This window comes from Lipotes vexillifer, unplaced genomic scaffold, assembly GCF_000442215.2.
Source record: "Lipotes vexillifer unplaced genomic scaffold, Lipotes_vexillifer_v1.1 scaffold193, whole genome shotgun sequence".
NCBI lineage: Eukaryota > Metazoa > Chordata > Mammalia > Artiodactyla > Lipotidae > Lipotes > Lipotes vexillifer.
In genome coordinates, this window is record NW_006769306.1 from 197,227 (window position 1) to 220,289 (window position 23,063).

The window sequence follows — 23,063 nt, forward strand, 5'->3', positions numbered from 1 at the left end:
TGGCTTACTGCTGAAGTCTCAAAAGGGTTCTTGTTTTAAAAATGTCCATAAGAATGGCTCAGCAGGAGAAATTCAGTGTTCTTTGTTGATCTCTTCCTTGGAGAAGGATATTGACTGTAGGAAGCTTCTGCATAAGTTATATATACTTTCACATGGCCATTAACAATTCTGAAAACAGATTAGCATGTTTGAAACTTGGAGGGGAGTACTACTTAGATTTTCATTAATATTACGCACAGTCACTATATATACATATATAAAATATTTAGTAATTCCAAGAATGTATTCTAAGGTCATTAGCCAAAGACTTCTAATGAAGCATGAACACATATATAATCTCACCTCCTTTCTCTCCTCTCCAGACAAGTAAAACTTCTCTGATGTACTTTACAGAGAATTGGTTACAGATGAAAATTGTTTCCTGGAAATGGGAATGCCAGTGGTTCCCACATCTGTAAGCGTATCAGAATCGCAATAAAAGCGTTTAAAACGACATATTCCTGGGTCCCTTCTCCCGAGATTCAGTAGTCAGGAGGGTGGCATGCAGAATACTTGTTTTCCCTCTTCCCCCTCTTCTTTTTAAAAAAGTTCTCCTGATGCCGCTGATACACAGCCAGGTTTGGGAACCACTGTCTGTCTTTATACTCCTAAAGGAGGAGTACTGTGAGTACTCCATACTCCTATATGATTACCAGTTTCCTCTTCAATTGGCGAATGACCTTTGAATAGATGCTTGGAATTACTAAATCAAAAAGGTTGTGCCGGTTTATACGTTAACTATTTACCCACCGGCATTGAGTTTTAGTATTTTTTAAACTGTGCTGAATTAATAGGTGAAAATGGATTTCATTATTTATTTACTTACCTAATTCACTTTTATGCATAGGCAAAACTGAAATGTATTGCAAGAACTAATTTCATGCCCTCTGAACTTTAGCTTTTGATATTTTGCTCTTGTCTTTTTTTTTTTTTTTTTTCTTTGCTGTATGCGGGCCTCTCACTGTTGTGGCCTCTCCCGTCGCGGAGCACAGGCTCCGGATGCGCAGGCTCAGCGGCCATGGCTCACAGGCCCAGCCGCTCCGCGGCATGTGGGATCCTCCCGGACCGGGGCACGAACCTGTGTCCCCTGCATCGGCAGGCGGACTCTCAACCACTGCGCCACCAGGGAAGCCCTTGCTCTTGTTTTATGCACTGCTTTCTAATTATCATCCCAACTTAGGGATGGTTTGGGTTACCTTGATCTGTGTCTGTTTCATTCTCCAAAAATAGGAGAACTGAAAGTTTCATACAGGGCCTTTATACTCTGGCCTATAGAGAAATGTCAAATTTATTCTACTTTTGACTTCTCGCCCAACAAAATAACAAGATACAAGGCAGGAAAAAGAAAGCTTAAAGACAAAAAGAACATACTAGTTGTTCTCAATCCAGACTGCCGGCAGCTCATAATTCCTCCTTTCAGTAACACTCTTGCCTGAGTACAAGGGCCTGAGAATTACTATCATCCTTCTATTAAATGTTACATTCCTGAAAGAGGTCTAATGTTGGGATAACTGACATATATCAAATGAGATTACTTGTTTGAAGTTAAATGTAGCTGTAATGCAAGTACACATGGATGGAAACCAACCTGGTCTGATGTGCCAGGGACTCTACTAGATATTTTTCTTGCAACCTGCTGTTTAATCTTTATCTCTGCAAGTCATGGGGATCTTCACTGTCACTATTATTGTAAATATTATTATTTCTCAGAGGTTAAAAAATCATACAACTAATTAGTGAGAAGTGCAGAATTCAAGCTTCGGTTAATGTGACTCCAGTTCTTTTCAGGACCAATACTATATCAAACTGTTGGTCCCAATATTGCTACCATCTTTGCCTGTCCACTCAACCCTCACTTATCCCCAAGTTATAAATTATAATAGAACAATACCATGGATATTTCAAAGTGGCTCATAGAATCATTTGCATTACCCTGTAGTAGATATTCATAGATGAAATATTCAAAGAAAAGGGAATAAAGAAAATTCCCCAAGGTGTGGCAGTTAAGCCCAGCTCCATAGAAACAGAAATTGTAAGGATAATGACTTGTAACTTTGATTTGATCTAGCGAAAGTTGCTAATTTTATGCCATATTTGATGTTTGAAAAAAAATGTTAACCATACTGTTTCCCTTTGTTTTTTTTTTTTTAAAGCTACACCATTTCCAAACAGCTTCAAGTGTTTTACCTGTGAAAATGCAGGGGATAATTATAACTGCAATCGATGGGCAGAAGACAAATGGTGCCCACAAAGTAAGTGTGCTGAGTTTGGAACTCTTTGGTGATCAGACCTCATTTAGATCTCTCTTAACTGGCCCTGAGCAGAGGCATCTTATGTGATGAGATTAGCAAACCAGCAGGCCGATGATGTTCTATAGAAATCAGAGATTTTTTTTGACGAGACTATCCAGACATCAGACTACTCTGAGAGTACATGGAAACTGATGCATAGCCGCAATCTGTAGTTGTATGGGCTTTGAGGAAAAATTTCTTAATTAATATTTACCAGGGAGAACAAATAGACCACAGTGTTGACTAGGGCATTCTAAGAATGTCAGAAATGCTTGATGATACTGCTAGAAAAGTCCTACTTACTGGCTAAAGCAAAGGAAGGTTTTTGTACTCTTGAGATACACTGATGCTTGAGAAACTCATTCATTGATTCAACAAACATTTGAGCATCTTTTTAGTTTGTTTAGTTCCCTGGTAGATCCCCAGTGCCTAATCCAGTGCCTAGACCATATCAGGTGCTCAGTAAATATTGACAGAATGAAGGGATGCCTTTGACTAGGTAAGTCGGGAAATCTTCTCTGAGGAATATACATTTGAACTGAGAACCAAATGACCAAAACAAGTCAGCTGCCTGCCAGGAAGAGGGAACAGCAGGGGCAAAGGCAAGATTTGACTTCCTCTGTGAACAGGAAGAGAGGAGATGGAGAAAGGATCTGATCAAGATTTAAGGACTGGGATGTGGAGCATCTTATTTGTTCTGATAAGAAGTTTGGATTTCATTGTAAATGTGACGGGAAGTTTAACCATTTGCTTTAAATTCTCCCAAGAACTGGATGGGAAGGGTTCAGAACAGTGGTCGATTGGAGCATTGATGTCCAGCCTCTTTATGGACACTGTCTGGCACTTTTCTTATCCTCATCTTTATGGCTGGCATTATTCTTTTGAATTTTACCAAATGCTGTTCCTACTAGGTCTGTGCACGTTCCAATTTGTCTCTCATTAATCGAAGCCACTTTTAATGGGAACATGCATGGAAATGTCTGGGTTTTAGAATTTCATCTCTGTAGAAACATGGGAGCAAAAGAGGGATGCTGCAGCTTTTCGCCAACAAGAAAATGTCAGGGAGGGGAGAGCCAAGCTCTTCCCCCATCCACCTGAAAGCCTGACTCATAGAGAGATGGATTTGGAATGCCCCTCACATTCCAGCGTGCGTAACAGTACATTCTTGACTGTACACCAGCCAAGCCCCAAAGATACTAACCATCTGGAATTCTGACGTTGTAATTGCTTACTTTTCACCTTGTCATCATTATTGAGGGGGGTGATAGTCAAATTCCTTGGGGCACACAGGCCTGTGGCTATTCTTTGTCATCTCAGGTTTCCTTTTCACTTTATAGCTCTGCTTCTGTGGTCTGCCCGGGTTGTTAAAAGAGGTTCTCTAGGTAACAGGATATGACAAGAACGACTGACATTTCTTATTTACCCCGGCTTTTAACTCTGATTTTGTAGGGCTGCTTTAGCATGTGTGACAGTCTCTAGGAACACAGGCAGCTTCCAGTTCTCAATTCTTCTTTGTCTGGAGTACAAATGGGAATGCCTTCCAGAACACGTAGTGGTTCCCTGTCCTTCAGGGTCCCAGTCAGCTGCTCTTGTAGAGCGCTCTGCTCACGCCCAGTTTAATGCTGAGTGTACTAAGAGGCACGATAGTGTGCTTCCACCGCTTTCTACCTATGTGACCGTAAGCCTCAGGTTTTTTTCTCTGTGAAATGAGGATGTTAATATGACTTAAGGCCTACTGTGAGGACTGAATGAGTGAATACATGTTAGAAGAGTGCCTGGTTGGTGGTACGCACTTAATGGGCATTTGCTATTGTTAACATTACGTAGAGCTTACAACAGCCCTGTCAAACACCCGTGCGCTTATAATTTTACTCAAACGAACATGAGCTCAAAGGCTGTCACATGGCTTCTTCACTTGTGGCAGAGGCCGTTCCCTAAGCCCCGTCTTCTCAACTCTCGCGTTTTCCTGCTCCCTGCCCCCACTTGTAGGGCATTGCTGCCGTAGTCCCTTCTCAGTAAACTAAGAAGCATTGCCTTGGCCTGAGATAACTAAAGTGGAATGTCCTAGGTTAGTGAATGAAATCACTTTCTTGAAAGAACCCTAAGAATAGAATGTGGATCATTAAAGGTATAAGGGGTAATCTGTGTGGAAATGAACTAGCCCTGCGGAGCCGGAGGGGGCAGAAGAAGGTAAGAGTTAACTAAAGAGGAGGAGGAAAGCTGGAAATACTTTGGGGGGAAAGTCAAACACGCTGCGAGCATTACAGCCCGGAGACGAATTAGGTGAGTAAGCAAGGTGCCCTTGGTGTGTAATTTGAGGCACCTGCTTCTCAGTCCAGGTTGCCACATGGCCTATTAGTATATAAAGAAACATATGTGGAATAATGCAACAAGTGCTATGACCCACTGCATTTTACATTTATAGTTTTTTAGAGTTATGTGCTTTAGAGGGAGAAACATAGACATATTGACACTTTCTTAGGAAATGAGCAGACCTTTTTTTTTTTGGAGTTATACTCCTTTATTGGAGTATAATTGCTTCACGATACTGTGTTAGTTTCTGTTGTACAACAGAGTGAATCAGCCATATGCATACACATGTCCCCATATCCCCTACTTCTTGGACCTATGGTTTTGATGAAAAGCTTGTCCAATTTTTTCTCCGCTTTACCTGGCACCAAAGAATAAGTGCCCATTTATATTCATTTTAAAAATAGATAACGTGCTTCAGAAGCTAATGCCTGTTCAGCAGTACCGCCTAGAAACGTAAGGCTCATCCTGAATTTTAGTCATTTCTGAAGTGACTGTTGAAAGTTTGTTTTTTACATTGCAAAAAAAAGTGTTGCTTTTTTCTGCCTAGATACACAGTACTGTTTGACAGTACATCACTTTACCAGTCATGGAAGGAGTACATCCATCACCAAAAAGTGTGCCTCCACAAGTGAATGTCATTTTGTTGGCTGCCACCACAGCCGAGATTCTGAACACACGGTAAGAAGCGTATGTGTGTGTAAAGTTATTGTCCTGTGGTTTCTTGATGGTGATGGCTGGTCGTATATAAAGAGGCAGGAAGGATAAATGTCAAACATACGTACACTTTGAGAGACTCTCTTACACTGATACACTGGAGATGAAAGAAGAAGCCTTTCTGTCCATCAATTACTAAAAACAAATGATAATTCTCAGATTCCAGAGCTAGACCCCAGGGTCTAGACCTTGGACTTTGGGTGAGGTGTCTGAAGTCAGTCAACTCTGGAAGCCCCAAAAGCAAACATCCATGCACGAGAGGATGACCAACACTACGGAGCCCAGCTTACATAGTTTGTTTATTGTTTATGGCTAGAAATCACCAAGAGCACTGCACTGAGAAGGTAGAAAGAGGAAAATGGTGGCAAACTTTTACAAGGGAAACCTTATCTCACTTACTGCCTCTGGGAAGTGAGAATCTGAGAGGTTAACCCCAGCTTATTAAAATGAGCGATAGAGGGCTTCCCTGGTGGTGCAGTGGTTGGGGGTCCGCCTGCCGATGCGGGGGACACAGGTTCGTGCCCCGGTCCGGGAAGATCCCACCTGCCGTGGAGCGGCTGGGCCCGTGAGCCATGGCCGCTGAGCCTGTGCTCCGCAATGGGAGAGGCCCGCGTACCACAAAAAAAAAAAAAAAAGAAAAAAGAGCAATAGATACATTTTAGATGAATCTATCTCTTCAGTTTTCTCATTGTACCATTCTAAATGAGCATTTTACTCTTTTACACGCCTGGAATCCTGAAATGGTTGAGAAAAAATTACTTGAAGGTAGGTTAATTTCATGAGATCTTAGAATTCAGTTTAGCCTATACCTAAAGAAAATGGTCCTGACACCAGTGGCTTTCTAAAAAAATTTAGTTTAGTATGGTTGATTTAAAGTGTTGTGTTAATTTCTGCTGTACACCAAAATGACTCAGTTATATATTCTTTTTCATATTCTTTTCCATTATGGTTTATCACAGGATATTGAATATAGTTCCCTGTGCTATGCAGTAGGACCTTGTTGGTTATCAATCCTATATATAACAGTTTGCATCTGCTCACCCCAAACTCCCAGTCCTTCCCTCCCCGCCTTGGCAACCACAAGTTGTTTCTCTATGTCTGTGAGTCTGTTTCATAGATAAGTTCAGTTGCTGATACCACTCACTGGCTTTTAGCTCCAGCTACAAAGAAGAATCTGCTGGTCAGCTTTTGTGGGCTTTGGTGCGGGGTGGGCATCCCAGGCCAACTGAAGCAACTTCAGAGTGAAGATCCTGGGCCTCAGGAATTTTTTTTTTTTTTGAAGGGTCCCCAAGGTGATTTTGATGTGCAGCCAGGATTGAGAACCACTGAGGTACTTTATCTTACCTGGCCATCCTGGAAGCCATTTGATATAGACACTTTATCCTGAAAGCCTCTGTGAATGTCTGGGCTTATCAGGTTGAGGCGTTGTGTCCGATATCATGACAGGGAGTGCTTCCCTTGAGAACACCTTGTGCTGTGAGGGAGCATGCCACTGTAAAGATAGGAATCAGTGTTAGTACAGACAACAAGAGTGATAATTATCCCCTAACAAGTAGTACTGAGAAAGAAAATCAATGACCAATCCCAAAGGTTCCTAGCTTTTATTTTTGTTTCAGTGTTTCTGCTTACAAACCTTCAGGAGACTTGTTGACTCAGTTAAGCAGTCTGATTCAGTTTGCCTTTCTCTTGCTTAGGCTTGGGTTGATGCAGGTATCACACTTAAAATGAAAAGACTCTCAAGATGGTTTTGACTTTGAGGTAAGTGGGGGGAAGGGTGCCCAAGGGCCTGGATGACTCACAGACTGAAAGCCAACTCAATTCTGTCCTCAGAGAGGTCTTTAACCTCCTAAATGTTTGCACTTCAGTTACTGTCTCACTGCAACCACTTAAGAGACCCCAAGCCAGAACTGCCCAGCCAGGCCCTTCCTGAATTCCCACCTCAAAGAAACGTTTCCACTTAGAAAAGTTACAGTATGAAAACTTGGAGAAAAGATGGCGGAGTAGAAGGACATGAGCTCATCTTCCCTTACGAAACACCAAAATCACAGCTAACTGCTGAACAACCATCGACAAGAAAAACGCTGAAACCTACCAAAAAAGATACCCTACATCCAAAGACAAAGAGCCACAAGGAGATGGTAGAAGGGGTGCAACTGTGATAAAATCAAATCCCATGCCAGCCCAGTGGGCAACCCACGAACTGTAAAATAATTCTGTCACAGAAGTTAACCCACAGGAGTGAAAGTTCTGAGCCCCACATCAAGCTCCCCAGCCTGGGGGTCTGGCAATGGGAGGAGGAGGCCCCAGAGAATCTGGCTTTGAGGCCACTGGGGTTTGTCACAGGAGCTCCACAGGACTGGAGGAAACAAACTCCACTCTTAGAGGGCACACACAGGGTCTTGTGTGACTAGGACCCAGGGAGAAAAGCAGGGACCTCATAAGAGTGTGGGCCAGACCTACCTGCTGGTATTGGAGGGTCTCCTGTGAAGGCAGGATGTGGCTCACTGCAGGGACAAAGACACTGGCAGTGGTAGTTCTGGGACGTTCTCATTGGCATGAGCCCTCTGGGAGCCTGCCATTTTCTCACCAACACCTGGCCCCACCCAACAGCCTGTAGGCTCCTGTGCTGGGTGGGACACCTCAGGCCAAACAACCAACGGGGTGGGAACACAGCCCCACCCATCAGCAGACAGGCTGCTTAAAGTCTTCCTGAGCACACAGCTACCAGCTAAATATACCTCCTGACACGGCCCTGCCCACCAGAGGGACATGACCCAGCTCCACCCACCAGTGGGCAGGAGCCAGTCCCTCCCACCAAAAAGCCTGCTTAAGCCCCTGGACCAACCTCCTCTGATAGACGCAGATCAATCAGTGTGGTACACCACATCAACAAATTGAAGAATAAAAATCATATGATCATCACAATAGATGCAGAAAAAGCTTTTGACAAAATTCACCACCCATTTATGATAAAAACTCTCCAGAAAGTGGGCATAGAGGGACCCAATCTAATCAAGGCCATATATGACAAACCCACAGCAAACATCATTCTCCATGTGAAAAACAAAGCATTTCCTCAAAGATCAGGAACAAGACAAGGATGTCCACTCTCGCCACTACTATTCAACATAGTTTTGGAAGTCCTAGCCCAATCAGAGAAGAAAAAGAAATAAAAGGAATCCAAATAGAAAAAGAAGTAAAACTGTTACTGTTTGCAGACGACATGATACTATAAATAGAAAACCCTAAAGATGCTACCAGAAAACAACCAGAGCTCATCAATGAATCTGGTAAAGTTGTGGGATACAGAAATCTCTCGCATTCCTATATGAAACATCAGAAAGAGAAATCAAAGAAATAATCCCAATTACCACTGCATCAAAAAGAACAAAATACCTAGGAATAAACCTACCCAAGGAGGCAAAAGACCTGTACTCAGAAAGCGATAAGACGCTGATGAAAGAAATCAAAGGTGACAAACAAATGGAGAGATACACCATGTCCTTGGATTGGAAGAATCAGTTTTGTCAAAATGACTCTACTACCCAAGGCAATCGACAGATTCAATGCAATCTCTATCAGACTACCACTGGCATTTTTCACAGAACTAGAACAGAAAGTTTTAAAATTTGTATGACACAAAAGACCCCAAATAGCCAAAGCAATCCTGAGAAAGAAAAACTGAGTTGGAGGAATCAGGCTTCCTGACTTCAGAGTGTACCACTTACAAAGAGCTACAGTAACCAAAACAGTATGGTACTGGCACAAAAACAGAAATATAGATCCATGGAACAGGATAGGAAAGCCCAGAGATAAACCGACACACATATGGTCAATTAATCTATGACAAACAAGGCAAGACTATACAATGGAGAAAAGAGTCTCTTCAATAAATGGTGCTGGGAAAACTGGACAGCTACATGTAAAAGAATGAAATTAGAGCACTCCCTAACACCATACATAAAAATAAACTCAAAATGGATTAAAGACCTAAATGTAAGGCCTGATACTCTAAAACTCTTAGAGGAAAACATAGGCAGAACACTCTGGCATAAATCACAGCAATATCTTTTTTGATCCGTCTCCTAGAATAATGGAAACAAAACAAGCAAACAAAACAAAAAAGGACCTAATTAAACTCAGAGCTTCTGTACAGCGAAGGAAACCATAAACAAAACAAAAAGACAACCCACAGAATGGGAGAAAATATTTGCAAATGAAGCAACCAACAAGGGATTGATCTTCAAAATATACATGCAGCTCAATATCAAAAAAACAAACAACCCAATCAAAAAATGGGCAGAAGGCCTAAATAGACATTTCTCCAAAGAAGACATACAGATGGCCTAGAGGCACATGAAAAGCTGCTCAACACCACTAATTATTAGCGAAATGCAAATCAAAACTATAACGAGATATCACCTCACACCAGTCAGAATGGCCATCATCAAAAAGTCTACAAACAGTAAATGCTGGAGAGGGTGTGGAGAAAAGAGGAACCTCCTACACTGTTGGTGGGAATGTAAATTGGTACAGCCACTATGGAGAACAGTATGGAGGTTCCTTAAAAAACTGAAAATGGAATTACCATATGACCCAGCAATCCCACTCCTGAGCATATAACCATGGTTTGAAAGGATACATGCACCCCAGTGTTCACTGCAGCACTGTTTACAATAGCCAAGACATGGAAGTAACCTAAGTGTCCGTTGAGAGATGAATGGATAAAGACGATGTGGTACATATATACAATGGAATATTACTCAGCCATTAAAAAGAATGAAATAATGCCATTTGCAGCAACATGGATGACCTGGAGATTGTCTTTCTCTTTCTGACTTAGTATGATAAATATATGATTACTATCACTTATATGCCGAATCTTTAAAAAAAAAAAAGATGATACAAATGAACTTATTTACAAAACAGAAACAGACTCACAGACTTTGAAAACAAGCTTACGGTTACCAAAGGGGAAAGGTGGGGAGAGGGATAAATTGGGAGTTTGGGGTTGATATTTACACACGACTGTATTTTAAATAGATAACCGTCAAGGACCTACTGTATAGCACAGGGAACTCTGCTCAATATTTTGCAATAACTTATATGGGAAAAGAATCTGAAAAAGAATAGATACATGTCTAACTGTTCAGGTGCTGGATACCTGAAACTAGCACATCAACTATACTCCAATATAAAATAAAAATATTTTTAAAGAAAACTTACCTATTAACTATTCTTAAGAAATATTCTTAATGGCTACATAATATTAAAATATGTGCTTGTACTAAAATTTGTTTATCTAATTCCTTATTAAAAATACTAGGCAGCTTTTAACATTTCTCTATTCTAAAAAAAGCCCCACATAATCTTTGTGATTTTGGTGCATATTACTGGATTGATTTATATAAATAATCTTGAAGCTCTTGATAAAGATTGCCAAATTACTCCCCAGAAAAACTGAAGCAATTATATTCTCAGTAGCAGTGTTTGAGAATATCAAAATTACTACCATGGCATGGACCCAGGCTCATGTACATTTTGGAAATCTTTGTCAATTTGATAGGAAAAAGGTACATTTTCAAATTCCTAATGTTTATTATGTCTCAAACAAACATTTAAAAAATAAGAGAGCATTTTTCTCTTGTTTGCCATGATATTTTAGAAAACTTTTAAATTGAAATAAAAATTTATATACTCATAAAAGATAAAAAGATAATTCTGTCCTCAGAGCTGAAGAACGTTTTTGTTTTTCTTCATTTGACCCTTTTCCCTCTTCTTCCCTTTATTCACTTGCTCTTTCCTTCTCCTCTTCCTTTGGTAACAGGAGTGTAGGTCTTGCTGTGAAGGGATGATCTGCAATGTAGAGTTACCCACCAACCACACTAATGCGGTCTTTGCTGTGATGCATGCTCACAGGACGTCTGGCAGCCGTGCCCCTGCGCTCCACCTACCCGTGCTGGCCTGGGCCTTCATGCTGCTGTTGATGTGATACCACCATTCCTGGGAGAGGCAGAGACCAGCCCTCTAAAGCACAAGCCAACAGCTGTGTAAACAGTGAACTTTGGAGTGAAGACCCATCTTGCACTTGGCGAAGAATGCTCATTGGACCCCCAAAGCAGAAGCCAGTTGTTGCTTAGCTAAAATGCTCCTGCACGAGGCCACTGAGGAAGGGGACTCGGCAGGGACAGAGGGATTATGTGGATTTTATATTTCTTGATCAAAGGGGCTGCATTTTGTCACTTCTGCAAGGAGAGTCTTGCCAGCATCTACTATGGGCAGGTTCAGTAGCCTGTATTGTCCCCACCTGACCAGGCCTGGAGCAGAAAGGACTCCTTGACTGATCAACTCCTTCAGGGGCTGCTGGATCAGACCCTCTCTTTTCTGTGATTAGCTCAGAGCATCTCTATGAAATATAACCCTCTGGAGATTGTCTTTCTCTTTCTGACTTAGTATGATAAATATATGATTACTATCACTTATATGCCGAATCTTTAAAAAAAAAAAAGATGATACAAATGAACTTATTTACAAAACAGAAACAGACTCACAGACTTTGAAAACAAGCTTACGGTTACCAAAGGGGAAAGGTGGGGAGAGGGATAAATTGGGAGTTTGGGGTTGATATTTACACACGACTGTATTTTAAATAGATAACCGTCAAGGACCTACTGTATAGCACAGGGAACTCTGCTCAATATTTTGCAATAACTTATATGGGAAAAGAATCTGAAAAAGAATAGATACATGTCTAACTGTTCAGGTGCTGGATACCTGAAACTAGCACATCAACTATACTCCAATATAAAATAAAAATATTTTTAAAGAAAACTTACCTATTAACTATTCTTAAGAAATATTCTTAATGGCTACATAATATTAAAATATGTGCTTGTACTAAAATTTGTTTATCTAATTCCTTATTAAAAATACTAGGCAGCTTTTAACATTTCTCTATTCTAAAAAAAGCCCCACATAATCTTTGTGATTTTGGTGCATATTACTGGATTGATTTATATAAATAATCTTGAAGCTCTTGATAAAGATTGCCAAATTACTCCCCAGAAAAACTGAAGCAATTATATTCTCAGTAGCAGTGTTTGAGAATATCAAAATTACTACCATGGCATGGACCCAGGCTCATGTACATTTTGGAAATCTTTGTCAATTTGATAGGAAAAAGGTACATTTTCAAATTCCTAATGTTTATTATGTCTCAAACAAACATTTAAAAAATAAGAGAGCATTTTTCTCTTGTTTGCCATGATATTTTAGAAAACTTTTAAATTGAAATAAAAATTTATATACTCATAAAAGATAAAAAGATAATTCTGTCCTCAGAGCTGAAGAACGTTTTTGTTTTTCTTCATTTGACCCTTTTCCCTCTTCTTCCCTTTATTCACTTGCTCTTTCCTTCTCCTCTTCCTTTGGTAACAGGAGTGTAGGTCTTGCTGTGAAGGGATGATCTGCAATGTAGAGTTACCCACCAACCACACTAATGCGGTCTTTGCTGTGATGCATGCTCACAGGACGTCTGGCAGCCGTGCCCCTGCGCTCCACCTACCCGTGCTGGCCTGGGCCTTCATGCTGCTGTTGATGTGATACCACCATTCCTGGGAGAGGCAGAGACCAGCCCTCTAAAGCACAAGCCAACAGCTGTGTAAACAGTGAACTTTGGAGTGAAGACCCATCTTGCACTTGGCGAAGAATGCTCATTGGACCCCCAAAGCAGAAGCCAGTTGTTGCTTAGCTAAAATGCTCCTGCACGAGGCCACTGAGGAAGGGGACTCGGCAGGGACAGAGGGATTATGTGGATTTTATATTTCTTGATCAAAGGGGCTGCATTTTGTCACTTCTGCAAGGAGAGTCTTGCCAGCATCTACTATGGGCAGGTTCAGTAGCCTGTATTGTCCCCACCTGACCAGGCCTGGAGCAGAAAGGACTCCTTGACTGATCAACTCCTTCAGGGGCTGCTGGATCAGACCCTCTCTTTTCTGTGATTAGCTCAGAGCATCTCTATGAAATATAACCCTTCCCCAATAAGAAAGCAATTTCCCCGCCAACGCTGTAGTTCAATGAGAAGGGCAACTACAAGAAGAAAACTTCCAGTGGAACTAATATGAAACCCATTTGCTACTGTGGAGGGAAATAAAACTTTTAAATTATACAATGTAAAATGCATGCTTATGTGTTTCTTGGCTGATGTGGAGACCTCAGATGAAACATTAACCAGTGTCATAAGGGAGGCCAATTGAAGTTATGTGTTCATGCACCACAGGTGATATATTCTAGCTTAAAGTATAAAATTCTATGCCATTGTGACTTAGTTTTTTCTTTTGGGTGAAGGACCCTTCTTAGGATGCTAAGTGCAAAACTAGTGAATTGAGAAGGTGAGGAAACCTCCCTGATCAAGGAAGATGATTGATACCTTATCATGTGATGGACCCTCAAAAGTAGCAGCTTAAAGGCAGAAACTGGCACCAGTGTCCCTCTCCCAGTCAACTTGTCTCTGAATGTCAGGGCTACTAAGAGAACCTTTCTAAACACATGCTAAAATGTTTGGTCCCCTTGTCTTCTCTTTCCTTCTTATAACACAGTCCCAGAATTTCAAATGAACAACTTCTGTTTCTAGAATCCTAATTTCCTGCCTTTACACTTTGGGGTGACGTTTAAACATTCTACCCTTGTATGTATAGTGAGGAGCTAATGAAGTGTTTGGTTTTTTTTAATTGAGCATCTACCATTAGAATACTGAGTGCTCCATAGAATCCACTAATGATGCTGTCCTTGCATGAGCCACGCGGGCTCATCTATGATGGGGGTTGGCAAACTATGGCCATGGGACAAATACATCTCACTGCTCTCAGTCTGCTGTAACAAATAGGCTGTTGACCAGGTGGCTTAAACTAAAACATGTCATCCTCACAGTTCTGGAGGCTGGGAAACGCAAGATCAAGGTGCCAGCAGATCTACTGTCTGGTGAGAGCCCTCTTCCAGGTTTGCAGACTGTGGTTTTCTCATATCCTCTCAGGGCAGAGTGCAGAGAGTGAGCATAAGGGTACTAATCGCGTTCATGAGGCTCCGCTTGCATGACCTAGCCATCTCCCAGAGACCCCACATCCAAATACCATCACATCTGGGATTTAGGCTCCAACACATGAATCTGGGGGAGACAGATGCTCACTCTATAGCAACTACCTATTTCTGTGAACACAGTTTTATTGGTTACGTATTGTCTACAAGCTTCTTTCCTGCTACAACACCGAGGATGAGCAGATGCAGCAAAGAGCATCTGGCCTACAAAATCTAAAAGATTTACTATTTTGCCTTCTACAGGAAAAGTGTGCCGACCCCTAACCTCTGAAATGGCAGAAGTGCATTGGGAGAAAGCTGCTTGCTTTACACGGACCGTGGTGCTCACGGGGGCTCCTCTGCCTCTGCAGTGGTTTTTGCCAGATCACTTTCCTTAGATGCATCCATGAATTTTTCTTCTTTGTTTTGATTGTTTGTTCCACTCCTTTGATTCAGCCTCTCAGTAGTTATGTGCTGTTGTAAGGTGCCGAGCCATCTGTTTCTTCTCATCCTTGACGCACTGGGAGAGTCTCATCCTAAGGCTCTTTAGCTTCCAGTACAACAGGGAGGAAGCAGACATCGTTACCTCCCTGTCTCTGGCTGAAACCCCAGACTCACCTGAAAGCATCTGTTTTGAAGCCTGATGTAGATTTATCCTGCCTTTCACTCAGCACCTTGAAGTATTTGAGTTTTTATCACTTATGCTTGTTTGAAATTAATTATATATGGCTTCAGTTGGAACATTTTAATAGCATCTTTGGTGGGTGTATTTTTATTCGTCTGTGTAGTTGACGAATTGTCTGGTTAAAAAACCATTAGCAGCCAGTATTTTTTTCTGATTTTGTTTCTGCTTTCTAGATTAATCTTTCCTTTTTTTTTTTTCTTTCCCGAGGAAACATCTTAATTTTCTCTTCTTCACCCCACACATTTTGTTTTCATGGATTGTCCTCCTTACCTTACCACCGCTCCACTGAGCGTTTAAGATAGGGCTATGCTGAGCAAAAGAGAGAACACACAGAGGAAACAAAGGCAGCTGAGTGAGTAGGGGTGCCAGATTTACAAATATTTAAGAGCATGGGATGCCCCATTAAATTGGAATTTCAGACAAACAAGAATTTTTTAGTATAAGTTATTCATGAACTCATAAGTGTGGCTCATCTAAGGCAATGTTTTCAACTCCCTGTAATCAGAATCTTCTGGGTAACTTCAAAACAATACAAATTCCCAGGGCATCCTGGAGACACTGACTCAGTAGATCTGGGATGGGAGCCCAAGCCTAACCCCAATAATTAAATGTTAAAGAAAAAGCTCCCAGATGATTATGATGCTCAGCCGGGTGTGTTACCCTTGACCTGAGAGGTTTATTCCTTTCTCTGAAGCCCAGTCTTTAATAGAAGTGCTAATGAATAATAAATATGCTCACAAGTAACCTGGGTTGGAGCTGTGGTTCTCATCGTGGTCTCCGGACCAGCAGTGTCAGCATCACCTGGGAACTTGTTAGAAATGCAAATGCTCAGCCTCCATTCTAGGCCCATTGAATCAGAAATTCTGAGGGTTCAGTCTGTGTTTTAATAAGGTTTCCAGGTGCTTCTGATGCACACACTAGTTCAAGAACCACTGGACCAGAGAAGTGCCTCCTAAACGTCTTCTGTAAACGGGTCCTTGGTGGCTGCATGAAAATCACTCGGGGAACTTATATTTTAAAAAAAAGAAAAAGAAAAAGAAAATCAGACTCCCAGGCCCCAAATCCAGAAAGTCAGATTCTTTTTGTTGGGGCCGAGTCAGAAAAATCTGTATTTTTATAAATTCCTCAAGTGATTCTGATACATAGCCATTTGGGGAGCCACTAAACTAGAGAATGAGAGATGGGGGTGCCTTACTGACCAGAAGGCCCAAACTTTTAACACCTGACCTTGAAAGCCCTCTGCATTATAAATGGACTCTGTGTGATGTCTCCAATGTAATTGTTTTAAAACTAGAATCGGGGCTTCCCTGGTGGCGCTGTGGTTGAGAGTCTGCCTGCCGATGCAGGGGACACGGGTTCGAGCCCTGGTCTGGGAAGATCCCACGTGCCGTGGAGCAACTAAGTCCGTGTGCCACAACTACTGAGCCTGCGCGTCTGGAGCCTGTGCTCCTCAACAAGAGGCCGTGATAGTGAGAGGCCCGTGCACCGCGATGAAGAGTGGCCCCAGCTTGCCGCAACTAGAGAAAGCCCTCGCACAGAAATCAAGACCAAACACAGCCATAAATAAATAAATTAAAAAAACAAAACACCTAGAATCCAAAAAATCAGAGTCCATTGCATGGACTTTTTTTAGTCCACTGCATAGGGACTTAGAATGGCCAAGTGTTCCAGACCTCAGATTAATTTCATTTGCTCCTAATGAGCAAGATGATGAAAAGTACTTTGTCAAAATGTCCATTGAAAACTGGAATAGTGACGGCATGAGGGTATGTAGGTTTGTTCTTATAAAAGAGACAAGGGGATTAGCTATGAATATGAGGAGTGTGTGAGAGAATGCCCTGTCAAAGGTCCATTTTGAATAGATCTACATTCTAGAAAAAACTGAATTCCCATCCATCACTTTCTGAAAAAGAAAAAAAAAAAATGGTACAGAACACATCTTTTCCTTGCTGTGTCTAAACCCTCCCCAAATCCAACTCTGAGTGAAGTTAGCAGCCAGAAATTACAGGTATTGTTTTCCATACAGTCTGCATTCTGCTGTGTCAGTCACTGTGTAAAATACATCTCATAAGAAAAGGGAAGGAGGTGGGTCAGTTTCCCTTTCTCAGTGGGAGAAAACTTATAAAGCTGTGCAAAGCGGGAAATAAGCAGTATGAACCGGCATGGACTTAGGAACTGGGAAATACTTCACATGTGGAAATTACTAACTCTAATGCACGATTTTTGTGACGTCAATTGCCATCTTATGAAACTTTGCTCTGACCTTTGGATCTTGAACATTTTATTTTTCACCTAGTTCTTTGTCACTGACTCTTTGATTTGTGGAGGGTTTCACTGTGATGCTGGATATGTCGGGGGACAAAGTATGCCAGAGGACAAAGGTGAATAGTGGATGCACAAAGGTGAAAGTTGTAGAAACTGGAGAGAAAATGGCTGTCGTAATTTGAGTCTGCCTTTAGGCATAGCTCCACGGCTGTGCACCCGAAACAGTCTAGCATCTTCCTATCACACCTCCCACTTCTCCTTTGGCCTTCATAGCTCTGTCTCCTCCCCCATCCCCCTCCCTCATTGCCTTGGCCTCTTTTATCAGATGCTGAGGCTAGGAGCTGAGCTATCTAGGGGGTAATCCAGAATGTGAGCTACTCAGAGTGTAGGCTGTGAAAAATAGGGCTTTCACAGCTCAATCCCAAGAATACTATTCAAGGAGTCCAGGAACTTGCATTTTGAACAAGCATCTATCTGGTCATGAATCTGGTGATTCTGATACTGGTAGTCTTAGGGCATCATCTTTACAAACAATAATGCAGGGCCTCAGTATAAGGCTGTAGAGGCTTTACTGAGAGCATCCACCATGCAACTCCTAAACCTCCATATCTGTATTTTTTTGGTCTATGACAGTTGGTCCCAGTGAAGGGGCTAGGAGCAACTGGAGGACACCGTGGCTTGGCAGAGCTGCCCTGTTGGGGATGGTCCTGGGAGGCCTGGACAAGTGGGACCTGCAGGAAACCTGTACCTCTTCTAGCCAAGCAGGATGTCCAGGGTTCTGACCACTGACCGGACTCCCTGCAAGTCACGGCTGTGTCCACAGCAGGAGCAACACGAAGCCAAGGGCAATGGAGCCGGTCCACAGAGGCTAAGCAGAGACGAAAGACCAGATCCAACTCAAATATTCTCTAAAGGAGGATAAGCAACAGGGGGCAAGCAGGTCCTGGAGACAGACTCTGTCTAGGTTGTTGAGGGTCCCCAAGGAGAGTACCTTTTAGAGAGTGATGTATCCATCCGGATGACTTCAACTACAAATAACAGAGAGGCCCAATCAAATTGGCATAAATAAATATGTGGCTCACACAACTAGAAGTCCAGAGGGAGAGTGGGATTCAGGGTGGACTTAACTCGGTGGTTCTAGCTCCGTTCTCTGCTGTTCTTTTGGCTCCAGCTCCCCCATGTCCTCTGGTAAGGGGATGGCACAGCTATCCCATACGTCCCAGCCAACATCCGGGGAAGAGACAGAGGGATACTACTGGACACATGCCAGGAAGTGAAAGTCTTCACCCAGGCTCCCATCAAATCACAAAGGAAGCCAAGGAAGATGTGGTTACCCTTGGCTTTAGTACAGCTGAAGGGAGATCTCTGTCCCCTGAGGCATGTGTGGTGCACGGCAGAGGGTAGATAGCTGAGCAAAATAGGAATTAAAGAGGAGGAAGGAAGAAATGGATCTGGGAGGGCAGCCAGAAATGTCTGCTCCAGATTCCCAGAGTCTGAGGCCGTGTCAGGAGGCAGTTGTTAAGGTGGCTGAGAAGTGCTCAGGTGTTAGAGATAAGCCAGCCAAGCCCTCTAAAACTGTACGGACTTGCCCTAACCCCACAGCTAGTTGGTAGCAGACCCAGACAGAGAGACTCTGCTGCCTACTGCAATTTCCACCAAGTTCTCTTTTGATTAATGTATGTTGTAAATCTGCAAGGAGTGGACAGAGTATTCAGCACTTCTCAAACTATTCTGCAAGAGAAGCTTTTCTTTCTTGAGTATCTGAGTTCCACAGAACACACTCTGTTAAGCCAACACCACTTTGCAAATGTAGAGAAATATGGGGGAGAAAGCTGCAGAACTCGGGGGATGGGTATGGAACTGACCCCTAAAATAAGTGGTATATCCTAGGTGATTGGTGAACACATGCTGAGGGCACAAACCTTGACTCCTTTAGAAATACTCACTGCTCCAAGAGCTCAGGCTCCATTCTATATAGACTTGTGTCCATTATCCGTAGGTGAACAAAGGCAGAAAACTAAGACACTGCCTTAAAAAAGGGCAAAATGCTTAAAAAACAAATTCTGTTCTGTTGTTGACCTATCAGTGTCCTGAACTAATTTTGATCCCAGTCATGGCATTTTTGTCTAGCTCTGAAGGGCCCACTACTCCTTAGGACTCAACCGTAAATCAATCTGGAAGGCACTGTTTTTTGAGGATTATGTATTCCTCTCTTTCCATATGCCCTTTGAAGAATTATCTGAAGTAGTCACTTGTTATTTTAAATATTTTTAGATTATGAAATTAATCTTTAGTCAGAGATGGGTCCTGAATACTAAGTACTTATCCTTATTTTAACTAATGAATTTAGACCAGAATTTACTAATAGACTGAAGGTGCCTTTTTGTCAGAGATGTGGACATACTCTCAAGGAAAGTCTTTATCTCATCTAACAAAAGAAAATGAAGATAGGATCTTCCAGGTTGGTGAACACATGGAGGCTCAGAGAGGGCAAGGGAGCTCACACCCCTTCCACAGCCTTGCCTAAGCATCTTTTACCATAAACCGCTTCCCACTGGCCACAAAGCTCTGCCCGTGTGTCAACAGTGGTGTCCATCCATTATGATGCCTTAACTTGCACCTCTGGCCACTTGCTCAGGTGAAGGGAGGAGACAAGATGGTGGAGCAGAAGGACTTGAGCTCACCTCCTCTCATGAAAACACCAAAGTCACAACTCCTGAACAACCATCGACAAAAAAGACGGTAACCTACCAAAAAAGATATTCTACATCCAAAGACAAAGAAGAAGCCACAAAGAGACGGTAGGAGAGGTGCTTTCACAATATAATCAAATCCCATACCTGCCAGGTAGGTGACCCACAGGCTGGAAAATAATTATACCACAGAGGTTCTCTCACAGGAGTAGGAGTTCTGAGCCCCAAATCAGGCTCCCCAGCCTGGGGGTCTGGTATTGGGAGGAGGAGCCCCCGGAACATGTGGCTTTGAAGGGCAGCAGGGTTTGAGTGCAGGAGCTCCACAGGATTGGGGGAAACAGAGACTCCACTCTTGGAGGGGGCACATGAGATTTCATGTGCACTGGGACCAGGGCAAAGCAGTGACTCCATAGGAGCCTGGAATAGACATACATGTGGGCCTTGGAGGGTCTCTGGGGGAGAAAGGGTTGGCTATAGTTCACTGTGTGGGCAAGGACACTGGTGGCAGAGGCCCCAATGAACGTTCATCGGTGTGAGCTCTCCTGGAGTTCACCAATGTGGCACCAAGACCTGGCCCCACCCAACAGCCTGCAGGCTCCAGTGCTGGAATGCCTCAGGCCAAACAACCAACAGGGTGGGATACAGCCCGACCCATGAGCAGACAGGCTGCCTAAAGTCATCCTGAGCACACAGCTACTTCTAAACACACCCCTTGACACCCCCACCAGAGGGACAGGACCCAGCTCCACCCATCAGTAGGCAGGCACCAGTCTCTCCCACCAGGAAGCCTTCACAAGCCCCTGGACCAACTTCACCCACGAAGGGGCAGACACCAGACTACAAACCTGCAGCCTGAGAAACAGAGACCACAAACAGAGAAAGCTAGATAAAATGGGACAGCAAAGAAATATATTCCAGATAAGGGAGCAAGATAAAATCACAGAAGAACTAAGTGAAGTGGAGATAGGCAATCTGCCTGAAAAACAATTTAGAGTAATGATAGTAAAGATGATCCAAGATCTTGTAAAAAGAATGGAAACATAGATCAAGGAGATTAAAGAAATGTTAAACAAAGACCCAAAAGAACTAAAGAACAAACAGAGATGAACAATACAATAACTGAAATGAAAAACACACTAGAAGGAATCAACAGCAGAATAAGGCAGAAGAATGAATAAGTGAGCTGGAAGACAGACTGCTGGAAATCACTGCTGCAGAACAGAATAAAGAAAAATGAATGAAAAGAATTGAGGACAGTCTAAGACATCTCTGGGAGAACATTAAATGCACCACCATTTGCATCATAGGGGTCCCAGAAGGAGAAGAGAGAGAAAGGGCCTGAGAAAACATTTGAAGAGATAATAGCTGAAAAATTCCCTAACATGGGAAAGGAAACACTCAAGTCCAGGAAGCACAGAGAGTCCCATACAGGATAAACCCAAGGAGAAAGACACCAAGACACATATTAATCAAACTGACAAAAATTAAGACAAAAAATATTAAAAAGCACAAGGGAAAAGCAACAAATAACATAGAACAGAATCCCCATACAGTTATCAGTTGATTTCTCAGCAGAAACTCTGCAAGCCAGATGGGAGTGGCATGATACATTTAAAGTGATGAAACGGAAAAACTTACAACCAAGAATACTTTACCCAGCAAGGCTCTTGTTCACATTTGATGGAGAAACCAAAAGCTTTACAGACAAACAAAAGCTAAGAGAATTAAGCATCACCAAACCAGCTTTGAAACAAATGCTAAAGGAATTTCTCTAGGCGGAAAAGAAAAGGACACAACTAGAAACAAGAAAACTACAAATGAGAAAGCTCACCAGTAAAGGCAAACATAAAGGTAGGAAATCATCTACAAACAAACATATCAAAACTAGAAATTGTTGAGGAGAGTACAAACGCAGGATATTGGAAATGCATCTGAAATTGAGAGACCAGCAACTTAAAACAATCGTATATATAGGTATAGACTTCTATATCAAAACCTCATGGTAACCACAAACCAAAAATCTACAATAAATACACATGCAAAAAAGAAAAAGCAATCCAAACACAACTCTAAAGATAGTCATCAAATCACAAGAGAACAAAAGAGAAAGGGAAGAAAAACGACCTACAAAAACAAATCCTAACAATTAACAAAATGGCAGTAATAACATACATATCAATAATTATCTTAAATGTAAATGGATTAAATGCTCCAACCAAAAGACACAGACTGGCTGAATGGATACAAAAACAAGACTTGTATATATGCTATCTACAAGAGACCCACTTCAGATCTAGGAACACATACAGACTAAAAGTGAAGGGATGGAAAAAGGTACTCCATGCAACTGGAAATCAAATGAAAGCTGGAGTAGCAATGCTCATATCAGACGAAATAGACTTCAAAATAAAGACTGTTACAAGAGACAAAGACGGACACTACCTCATAATGGATCAACCCAAGAAGAAGATGTAACAATTATAAATATATATGCACCCTACACAGGAGCACTTCGATACGTAAGGCAAATGCTAGTAACCATAAAAGGAGATATTGACAGTAACACTAAAATAGTAGGGGATTTTAGCACCCCACTTACAGCAATGGATAGATCATCCAGACAGAGGATCAATAAGGAAACACAGGCCTTAAGTGACACATTAGACCAGATGGACTTAATTGATATTTATAGAGCATTCCATCTGGAAGCAGCAAAATACACATTCTTTCAAGTGCATGTGGAACATTCCCCAGGGTAGATCATATGCTGGGCCACAAAGCAAACCTCGGGAAATTTCAGAACACTGAAATCATATCAAGCATCATTTCCGACCACAATGCTAGGAGATTAGAAATCAAGTACAAGAAAAGAACTGTAAAAAACAAACTTGTGGAGGCTAAACAATATGTTACTATGTTACTAAACAACCAATCACCAAAGAAATCAAAGAGAAGATCAAAAAATACCTAGAGAGAGAACTTGAAGATGGT

General features: G+C 42.1%; 1 protein-coding gene across 1 annotated transcript in view; it reads left to right on the plus strand.

Moving 5' to 3' along the window:
• Window positions 1-11,349, plus strand: part of LYPD6B (LY6/PLAUR domain containing 6B) — an 11,684-nt gene extending 335 nt beyond the window's left edge. Inside the window, exons 2-4 of the mRNA XM_007445561.1 lie at window positions 2,193-2,291; window positions 5,191-5,321; window positions 11,185-11,349. Coding sequence (XP_007445623.1) covers window positions 2,193-2,291; window positions 5,191-5,321; window positions 11,185-11,349 — 395 coding nt within the window. The remainder of the gene's footprint in view (window positions 1-2,192; window positions 2,292-5,190; window positions 5,322-11,184) is intronic.
• The last annotated feature ends 11,714 nt before the right edge of the window (window positions 11,350-23,063 follow it).